At 49.7% G+C, this 12,648-nt stretch overlaps 1 protein-coding gene across 2 annotated transcripts in view; it reads right to left on the bottom strand.

The window, feature by feature from the left end:
* The window catches only part of TUT4 (terminal uridylyl transferase 4), a 1,269,543-nt gene that overhangs the window by 172,416 nt on the left and 1,084,479 nt on the right, over positions 1–12,648 (bottom strand). For both annotated transcript variants that reach the window (XM_085602613.1, XM_085602614.1), the window contains exon 27: positions 12,075–12,238. In XM_085602613.1, the coding sequence (XP_085458739.1) occupies positions 12,075–12,238 (164 nt within the window). The remainder of the gene's footprint in view (positions 1–12,074; positions 12,239–12,648) is intronic.

Raw genomic sequence — 12,648 nt, 5'->3', positions numbered from 1 at the left:
ACTGGGGAAAATGCAGGAAAAAAATAGACCTTTTCATCAAAGCACATACTATTGTGCATCCCAGGTCATTTGGGGCTTTAGTGGGGCCCTCAGAATGGAGTGATAGAAACATAAGGCAGGCAATTCAGGCATATATTCCAATCACCACAACACCATTCATAACTCCCCAGCACATTCCCCATCCTCCACTTCTTCAACCGTGTACAGACACAATTAATACAACACGACCACAAAACACAAGCTTACCCCAGGTTATTTAACCCATTATCCCAACAACGGAAGGCAGAAAGGGGGGGGGGGGCAGGAAAGTACCCCCAGCCGCGGAAGCTTTGGCGGAAGGCACCTCCCAGCATCAAATACTAGATTTACCCCCAGCAGCACTCCCTTATGTCTTAGTTTTGGCCAATGTACCTCCGTTACACAGAGGTCAAAGGGAAAATACGGGCCAGATAATAAACAAAGCTGTACACTGGTTTAATAACCATCTTAAAGGCCAAACCCCTTGGAGGCTTCAGCGCAGAAAAGCACATTATAATTGCCAGAAGGGTAGGCCCTTCTCCTTAGGATATCAATGGAGACTGCGTGGTTGTTCATTTTAAGAACCAGTATGCTGTAAGAAGAATCGTGAGAGACCTTACAGACTATCCTCCTCTCTCTATGCAGATCTTTGCTTTCCCATTGGGGACATTTTATATTGCTATACCACACCCGCACCCCCAAAGCGCGAGACTGCTAAACAATCCCATACGCCCCCCCCTTCTTTCCATCACAAGACTTCCCCAATCCCCATAGAATAGCGCCAAGACTCGGGCTAGCCAATAGATTTGCCACACTGTATGACCTAGAGGCCTGCGACTGACTACCTATGGGGGAATACACAGGTATCTCTACCATCATTAGCGAGCCTTCTTACATCGCCGTTGTACAGAATACTGGAGGCCCGATAAAGCAGTCTAGGGGGACACTAGATGATAATCTATCAAATAGAAATGGTTTACTGAGCGACTCAGGAGCGTTGCACCCACAAAACCAGACGGTCCAAAATAGGAGGGGGATATACCTAGCCACGTGGAACGTGGCAAGCCTTGCACCATAGTTGGATATGGCAGAGTGGATAGCCCTATGGCAGGATGGAGATATCATGTGTCTTCAGGAGACATGGGCTGTGGACACAATATTCATAAATGGCTATCGCCCAATCCAAACCAACGCAGTCCCCTCCCTAGCAGGTAGACCTAAAAGGGGCCTAATAACCCTGATTTCAAATTCCCTACCCATTAAGATTATAGAAACTGAAAACTCCTCCCCTTACTTTCATTTTCTGGCTGTTGAAGGAGGGCGTCATCACTGTTGTCTATTAATAAATTATTACAATAATAACTTCGGCGGCAATATGGCACAGTTATAGATACACTAGATAAGGAAGTCGAGAAATTCATAAGGTTCTTGTTGTGTAAAGATCTCCATATTATATGGTTAGGTGATTTTAATTGTCAACCATGCCCCAACTCATTGGACACGGTTTGTGGTATGGTTGACATTGAGGGAGACCCACTAGTCCATTTTAAACACCATGAATATGGGAATACCTTAAATAGGCTTTTAGCTTTAAGGAATCTGGAAGTGTACAATAAAATAAGAGTGGGAGGGCTTGAAAAAACCTTTTTTCGGGGTGCCTCTAATTCCACTTTAGATTTTATAGTGGCAACCACTAACTGTTGGGGATACCTTTATCAAACAGACACTCTATGGTCAAATTTTAGTGATCACATAGCATTATTTCTTGTGCTTTATGGCTTTAGAATCCTTCCTATACAAGCTGAGAGGGTACCATAACCAATTTTGGCTAGGTTAAATGGATATCAGCTGAAATGGGATAATATAGAAAAGACCAAAGCCATCCAGGAAGTCATAACTCATAAGCTCAATCTGGTCATAAGTTGTCTGGATCAGGCTACTCCACCAGATATTTCAATTACTAATTTTATAGAAATGACCTAGGAGATAAAATTAACCCTTTATCGGCGTACTTCAAAAAGAGAGAGTCCGGAAACAGGATGGTTCAATGCAAACTGTACCCAGGCCTTAAATAACCTCTGTGGGGCTCTGAAAGTATCACCTAGAATCAAACCCCAAATTAAGGAGCTATGAATGGTTTATAAGAGAGCCCGCAAAGAACCGTAAGTTGAGATAAAAGATGAGGCATGGGAAAACCTGGTTAAAGCTGCATCCCTTAATAACAGCGGGGACTTCTGGAAGGAAGTAAATGCTCCTTTCTTCAAGAAAGAGCAGGAGAAATTATTAGACAACCATGTGAATGAAGACGCATAGGTGTCGCACTTTCAGGTGATATTCGGGGGCACGATTATCCCCGGGGACGAATTTAATATCCTCGCAGAGACCCCCATTAACTCTATAACTTTTAACATGGAGGAAATAATTCTTGCCCTTGCCAAATACAGTCGTGCCAAAGCTCCAGGGCTGAATGGGGCCCTGATTGACTTCTTTTTACAACATCAAGACCTATGGGCCCCACTACTAACTAACATATTTAATACAATCTTTAGGATCGGCCCACCTCCATCATGGAGAACCAGCATTATAGTGCCAATATATAAAAAAAGGGGACAAATCAGACCCCCAGAACTATCATCCTATCTCCCTTCTGGATTCCACTGCTAAACTCCTAGGGAGTGTCTTACTTAACAGGCTAGAAGATTGGGCAACGGAAAATAACATGCTGATGCCTTCCCAATATGGATTCGAGAAGGGTAGAGGCACTGTTGACCAATGTTTAAATGTAAGCTTAATTATCTCCAAGTACACTAGAGCAAAGAAAGAGAACATATATATGGCCTTTATGGACCTTTCTGCAGCCTTCGACTGCGTAGTACACTGCAAAGTCTGGACAATTATCGCTGCAATGGGAATAGACTCCAGGTTGCTCATCCTCATAAGACAAATGTATGTACAGGCGACCGCAAGAGTCCGCTATGGAAGGGATGGGGAATGCACTAGAGCCTTTAGGCTAATGAGAGGTGTCAGGCAAGGTTGCGTCCTCGCTCCATTTTTATTCTTACTTTATACTAACAGAGTGGAGGGAGTTTTAAAATGATGTACTCCTGACGTCCCACAGCTCCGCTCAGGGCCGGTACCAATCCTGGCTTACGCGGACAATGCCGTCCTGGTAGCCAGGACAGGGGTAGCACTGCAACGCCTAATTGACACTTATGTGGCCTTTATGTCCTCTATGGACCTCAAGGCCAATGAGTCAAACACTTTCATTTTAGTGGCAGGACTACCCCACCCAAAAAACACCCCATCGTTCCAAAACTTTTCATTCGCTTTATTTTGAAAACATTTCTTCTGCACTCCAGTGTCCAATGGGATAAGAATTACAGCCCTCTTTAAATCAAAACACCAATGGGGGAGGAATAATCAACACGCTCACGGAGAGTGTTAGCTGAATACAGGCAAACAGTAACACAAGCAGGAAACCAAGAAATATAGTCCCTCAAACGACAGATAAAAAACCCAAAGCGAAAAGATACTCTCCTTGGTCCCTGCTCCTGTGAGGAAATGAAAAGACTAAAAGGAGGGACAAAGAGGCAGGGCTGACCACTAGCAAGCACAGATTTTTAAAGGACACTGAAGCAAACAAATAAAAAAGCAGGGGGATGGCTTTAAGTACACACGAGAAGTACACACTAATGTAAATAAAAGAGATCCTGAATGCTCGACCAAAAAAGTACTACAAGGATACATTTCCAGACCCTACCACTAGATGGCAGAATAATGCACAGCATGTGACTCTAGAAATTAATTCACGCTGCAGAACTATTCCCCAAACGGGCCTTAATCCTTGCGAGGCACAGCCATTTGAAAGAAACTGTCACATAATATGCATTGCTTGATCCTAGTCCCCAACAGCATGCACAGTAGAGAAACATTATTTCATTTATTTTGTATTTTTAGCTAATTAAAAGCAATAAAACTGAATCTAAAATATGCTCCTTATAGCAAAGCATACAACCAAAACTGAATGACTGGCAAAAAAGAGGGGTAGAAGAGCAGCAGAAAAACGTGGCTGGGTCAGATCTCCTTGAAAAGAGGAGATCATCACGCAAGCAACACTTTCAATGTCGTCATTTGGCGAGGCATGCTTGGAGGTAGGGAGAACAGGATGAAAATGTAATAAGTGTTAGTATACACTTGCATGTGGTGGTGTCTCTTATTAGGGTAAAAAAATGTAAGTTATGTATATTTTGAAAGAATTGTCATTATCTGTCTTTGCGCTTTGTTCCAATGCTTACAAACTACCACATCTCAAAGGATTGATGCAACCTTAGCATTGGTTGCTGAGAGAAGGACAGCGAAGTAGTTGAGCCTGAAAGCACAAGTTACTACTTGTGTAAGAGACATTAGTTAGTGATAGATTCCTTACCTTAGAATATCCCCAGGCGTCAGACTGGATCCGGAAAGTTATTTCGTTAGCAGTACCCCTGCACATCAGTAGGTGGCGATGTGCGGCTCCACGTCCGTCGCTGGCGTCGTATGCGCAGAGATGACGTCACGGAGACTACTTAGGCGCCACTCATGCGCGCTGACGTCAGTTCTGTACACGACTTTCCGCGCCAGGAACGCAGAGCCATGTATGAAACTGACCACTGGTGCCATGTAACTAGGGCCCTAAAAGGGATGACCTTAACCCTAGAATCAGTTCTCAGAACCGGGAGGATGGGTGGGGCGGTAAGGAATCCATCACTAACTAATGTCTCTTACAGATATATCGTTACACAAGTAGTAACTTGTGCATCTGAAAGAGACACGTTAGTGATAGATTCCTTACTTTAGAATAGATACCCCAGCAATACCAACTCCGGTGGTGGGTCTGCGAACAGATTACACCAGAAAGTCACGGAGAACAGAATCGCCAAAGAAGCCGTTTCTCCGAACATGACTGTCAAGGCAGTAATGCTTAGTAAACGTGTGCAGCGAGCCCCACGTAGCCGCCTGACAAATGTCCTGCAAGGGAACGCCGCGTCCCAAGGCAGTAGTGGCTGCAGTTGCCCTGGTAGAATGGGCACGCAGCCCCACAGGAGGCTCCTTCTTAGCCAAGGAGTAACAGGCTTTGATGCACAGAACGACCCACCGAGAGATGGTCTGTTTGTGCATAGCTCGACCTTTTTTGGCGCCCATGTAGCCAACAAAGAGTTGGTCATCCACCCGGAAATGTTGTGTACGTGTCGGATAGAACGAGAACGCAAGTTTTGGGTCCAGACGGTGGAGCCTCTTCTCCCTCGAAGGATGCGGGGGCGGAAAGAAGGTGGGCATAGTGATGGTCTGCCCGATGGTGAAAGGCATGACAACCTTTGGCAAAAAAGGAGGACGGGTCCTTAACACCACCTAGTCCGGATGAACAGAAAGGAAAGGAGGAGTAGAAGCAAGAGCTTGGAGCTCACACACTCTTCTGGCAGAGGTGATAGCTACCAGGAAAGCCGTCTTGAGAGTGAGAAGATGTAAAGGACAGTTATGAAGAGGCTCAAAAGGAGCGCACATCAGATAGGTCAAGACAAGATTTAAGTCCAATTGAGGCATTATGAAAAGCACTGGGGGAAACGTGTGCGTAATGCCTTTCAGGAAACGGTTAACAACCATGGACTTAACGAGAGAAAGCTGATCTGGAAGCCTTAGAAAGGCAGAGATGGCCGAAAGAAAGCTTTTGATAGTGCCCAGAGCAGAGCCCTGCTGGGCCAAGGATAGTAGGAACAGAAGGACCTCAGATAGAGGGGCAGAAAGGGGATCCACAGACTTTGCTGTGCACCATGCCACAAACTTGTTCCACTGGCAGACGTATACCGTCTTAGTGGGTGGACGCCTGGCTGCCAGAATGACAGAATGACATCACAGATTTCGGGAGGAAGATCGAAACCTATCAACTGTCGCCGCTCAATCTCCACACATGGAAGAGAAGGCTGGACAGGTTCGGGTGGAGAACCATCCCCTGCTGCTGCGACAGAAGATGCTCCCGAAGAGGCAGACGGATCGGGGGATCGATCGTCATGTTGAGTAGCTCGGGATACCAGTATCTTCGTGCCCAATTCGGAGCCACAAGGATGACTTGAGCCCGGTCGCGTCGAATCTTCTTCAGCACTCTTGGCAGAAGTGGTATAGGCGGAAAGGCGTACAACAGACCACAACTCCACTCACGACGAAAAGCGTCGCCGAGCGAGTGCCGCCTTGGAAATTCCAACGCGCAGAACTGATGACATTGCGTTCTCTTCGGTGGCGAATAGATCTAACCAAGGCTCTCCCCACTGCAGAAAGAGACCTTGCGCCACGTCCGAGTGCAGACGCCATTCGTGATCCATCAAGCACCGGCGGCTGAGTTCATCCGCCCTGGCGTTCAGAGAACCTGCCAGGTATTGAACCACCAAGGAAATGCCATGTTCCAGTCATGTCCAGAGGCGCAGAGCCTCCTGACATAGGGTCTACGACCCCACCCTGCCCAGTTTGTTGCAATACCACATGGCAGTGGTGTTGTCTGTGAATACCTGCACCACACTTCCCCGGACAACGGGAAGGAATGCCTTCAGTGCAAGTCGGATCGCCCGAAGCTTCAAAAGACTGATATGGAGCCGGGACTCCGCCTCTCCCAAGTGGCCTCCCCATCCCAGGAGGGACGCATCCGTCACCACTGTGTGCTCCGGTTGGGGAAGGGAGAGGGATCTGCCATTGACCCAATTGCGATTCGGGAGCCACCACTGCAATTGTCGTGCAGTGCCCTCCGAGATCTGGACATGATCAGACAGGTTGCCCTGATGCTGCGCCCACTGGAACTTCAGGTCCCACTGCAGAGCCCGCATATGCCATCTGGCATGTTGCACTAGCAGGATGCCATCAGGCCCAGGAGCCGGAGGGTCATCCTGACTGAAACCCGGGATAGAGGCTGAAAGATCGGAATCATTGCCTGAATATCCTGGACTCGCTGTTCGGGAGGATAAACCCGAAACCGCTTAGAATCCAGAACCGCCCGATGAAGGGGAGCTTCTGAGAGGGACTCAGGTGCGACTTCGGCACGTTGATGGAGAACCCCAGCAAATGCAGGAGGTCGGCTGTAGTCTGGAGGTGGGAGACGACTGCCTGGGTCGAGCCCACCTTCAACAACCAGTCCTCGAGGTAGGGGAAGACTGGCACCCCTGACCGGCGCAGATGAGCTGCGACCACCGCTATCATTTTCGTGAACACCAGAGGGGTGCTGGTAAGGCCGAAGGAGAGCACGGCAAACTAAAAATGCCCCGGACCTACCGTGAACCGCAGGTAACGCCGGTGGACCGGCAGGACAGGGATGTGAAAATAAGCTTCCTGCAAGTCCAACGCTACCATTCAGTCTCCAGGTTCGAGGGCAGCCAAGACCTGAGCCAGTGTCAGCATTTTGATCTTCTCCTTCCGGAGGAAGCGGTTGACGTTCCGGAGGTCCAAGATGGGATGCAGACCCACTTTGTCCTTCTTGGGGACCAGGAAGTAGTGGGAATAACAACCACTCCCTACTTCTGGCCCAGGAACGCACTCGATGGCCCCTTTGGCCAAGAGGGTCGTAACTTCCTGCTGGAGAGTCGCCAAGTGGTCCCCCGACAAGCGGTGGTATGGCTGGAGGGGTGGACTGAAAGGGAAGGGAGTAACCCTTGCGGATGATCTGCAACACCCACTTGTCCGACGTGATAGCGTGCCAGTGGGGGAGGTGAAGGCGGATCCGTCTTGGGGTGCTCCACAAAGCTCGGACTAGGAAGGTTTGGCACTAGAAGCAGCGGAGGCGGAGGTGGACTGAACCCTACGCTGATTCCCAGACCTGCCCCTGAGGAAACCGCGGCCGCGCTGAGGCTGGCTCTGCACAGGCTTGCTGAAGGAACATGCCTGGGCGCCCCTGACTTGGCCACAAAAGGAACGAAATCCAGGAGTGGCAGGGCTCTTCGTGGAAAGACCCAAGGACTTGGCCGTAGCTCGCGAGTCCTTAAAACGCTCCAGCGCCCTGTCGGCCTTATCGCCAAACAGAAAGGTGCCATCAAATGGCATATCCATGAGTGATCTTTGAACATCTGGCGAGAACCCGGTAGATCGCAACCAGAGATGGCTCTACCTAGGGAGTCCGCGGTGTCCAAACCACACCGAATGCCAAACTTAGCCGCATCCTTACCCTCGGCAACAGCCTGAGACAGCACAGCTTGGGCCTCCTCAGGACACCTGTGCAACGACATCATACACCGCGTGGGAATAGCGACCCAATGGGCAAGCGGTGTTCACTGACCGCAGCCCTAAGCTGGCCGAGAGAACAGCTGTTTGCCGTACTGCTCCAGCTTCTTAGAGTCCTTATCCGGCGGAGCCGTGGGAAAGGCACTCTGGGACGTTGAAGCTTGGATGACCAGGCTTTCAGGCGTAGGATGAGTGGTCAGAAAGGCAGGTCACACGGCGTGACGCCTGGCGACATTCTTATCCACCGGGGCCCCCATGGCAGGCCTCGACCAAGTGCCCAGTGAGACGTCAGTAAGGGTGTCGTTAAACGGCAGCAGGGGCTCCGACGAAGTGGATGCCGTCTGGAGCACCTCAGTGAGGAGATTAGTCTTTAGGGCCACAGTAGGGAGATCAAGGTGGAGGACCTCAGCGGCCTGACTAAGCACCATCGTATACAAAGCGTCCTCCTCCATGGTAGGTGGAGGAGAGGCAAACCCCGGGTCAGAGGAGAGATCGAGGCCGCCGGCCTTCTCTAACTCGTCCGCCCAGTCCTGCTCGGAGTGACACTGACGAGCAAGAGGGTCCTTGGACCCCTTCCCAGTCATCCTCCGCCGTATGTGAGATAGGCTGTGGCAGCAGGGCAGGGACCGGGGAAGGAACAAACTGCACCGGGAATGGCGCCTGATGGGGCCGAACCGGTGCCGTGTCCCATTGCGGACCCCAGGCAGGGACAAAATTGTCCGAGAACCGGGGCAGGTGAGGAACCAATGGCACCCACTGTGGTGCCGGAGGCGGAGCCGAGTGTGGCGCTGGGGCCGGAGCCGGCAGTGCGGGACCTTGGGGCGCGTGGCCGGAGCCAGCATAGCAGGATCCTGTGGCACCGACAGGATCCTGACACTGGACGGCGGGGCCAGAGGGAACAACAGCGGGAGCCCGAGGCCGAAACAGGCGGTCCAAGGTGGCAAGAAATTCGCGCACCTGAGCGGGAGTCGCCGACGGACCTAGGTAAGGTGGGTAGGCCGCGGGAAACCCAGACTAAGAAGGAGACGCAGGGGCAGAACCCCTGTCCCCCTCGTCCGCATCCGGGGACCGACGGGGGGACGTCGGAGAGCGACAACGCTTCTTCGACTTCTTTTTGTGCTGTCTCTTACCCAAATCCGAGGGTCAAGACTTGGTGCCCGAGGAACGATGGTGATGATGGCCCCGTGAGCGTTCTCTGTAGCGGCCCCTGGACCGGGGACGAGTGTCGGACTTCAAACAGCTTCCGGCGCCGCTCCCGCAGGGCCTTCGGGGCAATGGCCAAACAGTCCAAACAGGCCCGGGAGTCGTGGTCGCTCTCCAGGCAGTAGAGACAGACGTCGTGGGGGTCCACCACAGACATGTTGCGACGGCAGGCCCCACAAGACAAAAAGTCTCAAAAGGATAGTCAAAAAGTGACTGAGGTACGTGCTCTAACCGGATCTGCGCTTAATGGAGCGGAAAAAGGAAGAACGGACGTCAGCGCGCATGGGTGGCGCCTAAGTAGTCTCCGTGACATCATCTCGGTGCATACGACGCCAGCGACGGACGTGGAGCCGCACGACCCCACCTACCGACGTGCAGGGGTACTGCTAACGAAAAAACTTTCAGGATCCAGTCTGACGCCTGGGGATATTCTAAGGTAAGGAATCTATCACTAACGGGGCTCTTTCAGATACTTACTTTATTTAACACCTTAATTATGAGTTTCCTAAAGAGGTATGCCTAGAGAGGATACTGCTATGGGCAACCACAAGTTTTGGTGTCTTCAACCCTGAAATTATCGGGTCCAAAATCTCCTGCCACGATAATTCCAGGCTCTGAGATGCAGTAGACTTGAGAGGAGCTGTGGGGTCTGCATGCAGCTGCTGTGCCTAGTCCATGCCCTTATAATTCAGCATGGGAGGAAGCAGAAAAAGGTCCACCCAAAGCTTAAGTACAAAAAAAAACCAAGCAGTTGCAATGCAATAGGTCTCGCATTTACGTGCGTTTAAGCTATTGGCATTGTAAATGAAAATGCCTTTTATTTATGTTTTAAAAACAAAAATAAAAGGCATTGTTATTTACGATGCCAATAGCTCAAACTTGCATAAATGCGAGACCTATTGCATTGCAAATGCTTGATTTTATTCTGAACATATTGAGCAAGGATTCTCCTTCCGTTACTATTCAGGAATATCTTGCAATGTATGTTATGGAGCAGGATAATTCAGTGACCCGCAGCACATGGCACTGCCCACGAGAGTGGCTTTGTAGATTTTGTCCCTCTATAGGTCCACAATGGGCGTTTCAAGAAAGTGTTGTATGAACATGTGGACTTGAGTCAACTCATTGTGTACACCAGTGTTTTTGTATTAGGCCTGTCACATAAAATTAAGATTAATATGTTTGTTTGATAACGTTGAGTCTCGTTTGCGGCCTAATTTAAGATCGACAAGGATTTTGCTTTTATGTGTTGGAATATAAAAATTGCCATCCCCCCTCACCCGCGTTGGCACTTTCATGACGATGTGACAAGGAAGCTGGAAACTTTTTTTTTTTTCAACACCATTGCTGCCGCTTCCGGAGGCTGCGCAATTCATTTGAGTGCACTGTAAAGCTGAGCCACCATTGCAGTGCCAGGAAATGATGCATTACGTCTGTGACAGGTCGCGAGGAGCGTGGTTAATTATGTAACCAGATCATGGCAGCAGGGTGCTGAAACTGAGGGGTACAAAGTAGAAGCCCATGCATAAAGTTTAAAACGGGGGGGGGGGGGGGGGGGGGGGGGGGTGATCTCTTACCCTGTACGTCCAAGGTGAGCTTCTTCCAGATGGGAGCACATTTCTGGCAGTGTCTGCACCAGGACGCGTAGGACTCGGCGAAGCAGGCGCTGCTGGAGTTGAGCAGGTGAGAGCAGGCCGAGTCGGAGTCCAAGATGACCAGCGGTTCTTCCCGGGAGTACATGCCGGCCCAGCCAAGGGCCCACAGGGCCCAGAGGAGCCACAGCACACGCATCTTGGGCATCATTTGGAGAGAAGACATGGAGAAGGCGGACCGTGGGCTGAAACGCCGGAGGGAGGGAAAGCAAAAGCACGCCATGCGCGTGTTGAGGGAGACGAGTATGCGTGCACTGGCTGGGGGCGGCTGGTGCGTGTGTGTGTTTTTGTTGGTGCAGTTACTGCATGCAACTGGCTTGCGTGGACGGAAGGGGGACAGGAGATGTGCACATCGCACGTGTCTGTACGTGCGTGTTCACCGGTGCGTTCACATTTGCAGTCTGTCCTGCGCGTGCACATCTCCTGTCTCCCTTCCGAAGCAAGTCGGTAACAATAGATCTCGCTAGCGACAGCGCTTCGTGCTGCGTCGCTAGACGAGACCTAAAAAGAAGCAAAACCTGGTCCCGCTCAAAGCCATCCCCAGCCAAGAAAAAAAAGTCCCCACAACATTGTGGATTTGACCTTCCTATTTCCAGCAACAAGGAAGAAAAACAAGGTACTGGAACAGGAATTCCTTTATATCAATTATATTCCCCAATCAGGAGGAAACAACTTGTAATCGACATTCTCTCAAGGGGTGGTACTAGCCTATATTGTAAATTCTGGCACTAGTAGCTCCCCTCTGAGATACCTGGAGCATGGAATGATGGCCATGGTTTAGCTTATTTCAAAAGAAAAGAGGCTACGGGATGCCTGTCTGCTGGAAAGCGACTCAACTCAAAGATGAGAAATAGGTCAAGAATCCGAGGAATCAGTAGGTGAATATTACAGATAATTCAAGCATTAGCATAGTGTCGATTTTAATTAGCCAATGTGCTAAACATACACAAAAAGACAGTAAAATGTTACCTAATATACTGCCATTATTCCTCTGTCTAACTTGTTTGTGTTCAGGGCAATCTCTCCGTACATGTCCAACATCTCCACAAGTAAAACATCTCTTCTCTCTGGGCTCTCGCTCCTCTTCTTTGATATCTTTTTCATCATCTTTCTCATTTTCTTTCTTTTTAATCCTGCGTTTGGAAAGGTATAATTTATTGCATCTCATTTTCTGGAGCATTTTTGAAAAGCTCATTAAACCAAGACATCATTTACCTAAAGAACAAGTTACTTACCTTCGGGCACGCATTAGCTGGTAGAGCCTATCTAGCTGCAGATTCCTTACCTTTGAATTTCCCAGGCGTCAGGCTGGATCTGGAAACTTTTGCTGAGCAATACCCCCTTGCAAGTGCCGTCAGGAAGCTCCATTCGGCTCAACGTGACGTCGTTGGTATTGTCTGTTATGACGTTGCGGTACCTATATATGTGCCACCCAGGTGCGCGGATGTCAGTACTTTTCTTTTTTTCCACGCCAGAAGCACTGAGCCACGAAGTAACTGATGTAGTCGTGTGCAAATTTAGGGCCCTGAAAAGGGCAGTAACC

This window comes from Triturus cristatus, chromosome 4_2, assembly GCF_964204655.1.
Source record: "Triturus cristatus chromosome 4_2, aTriCri1.1, whole genome shotgun sequence".
NCBI lineage: Eukaryota > Metazoa > Chordata > Amphibia > Caudata > Salamandridae > Triturus > Triturus cristatus.
This window is presented reverse-complemented; position numbering and strand designations above follow the sequence as displayed.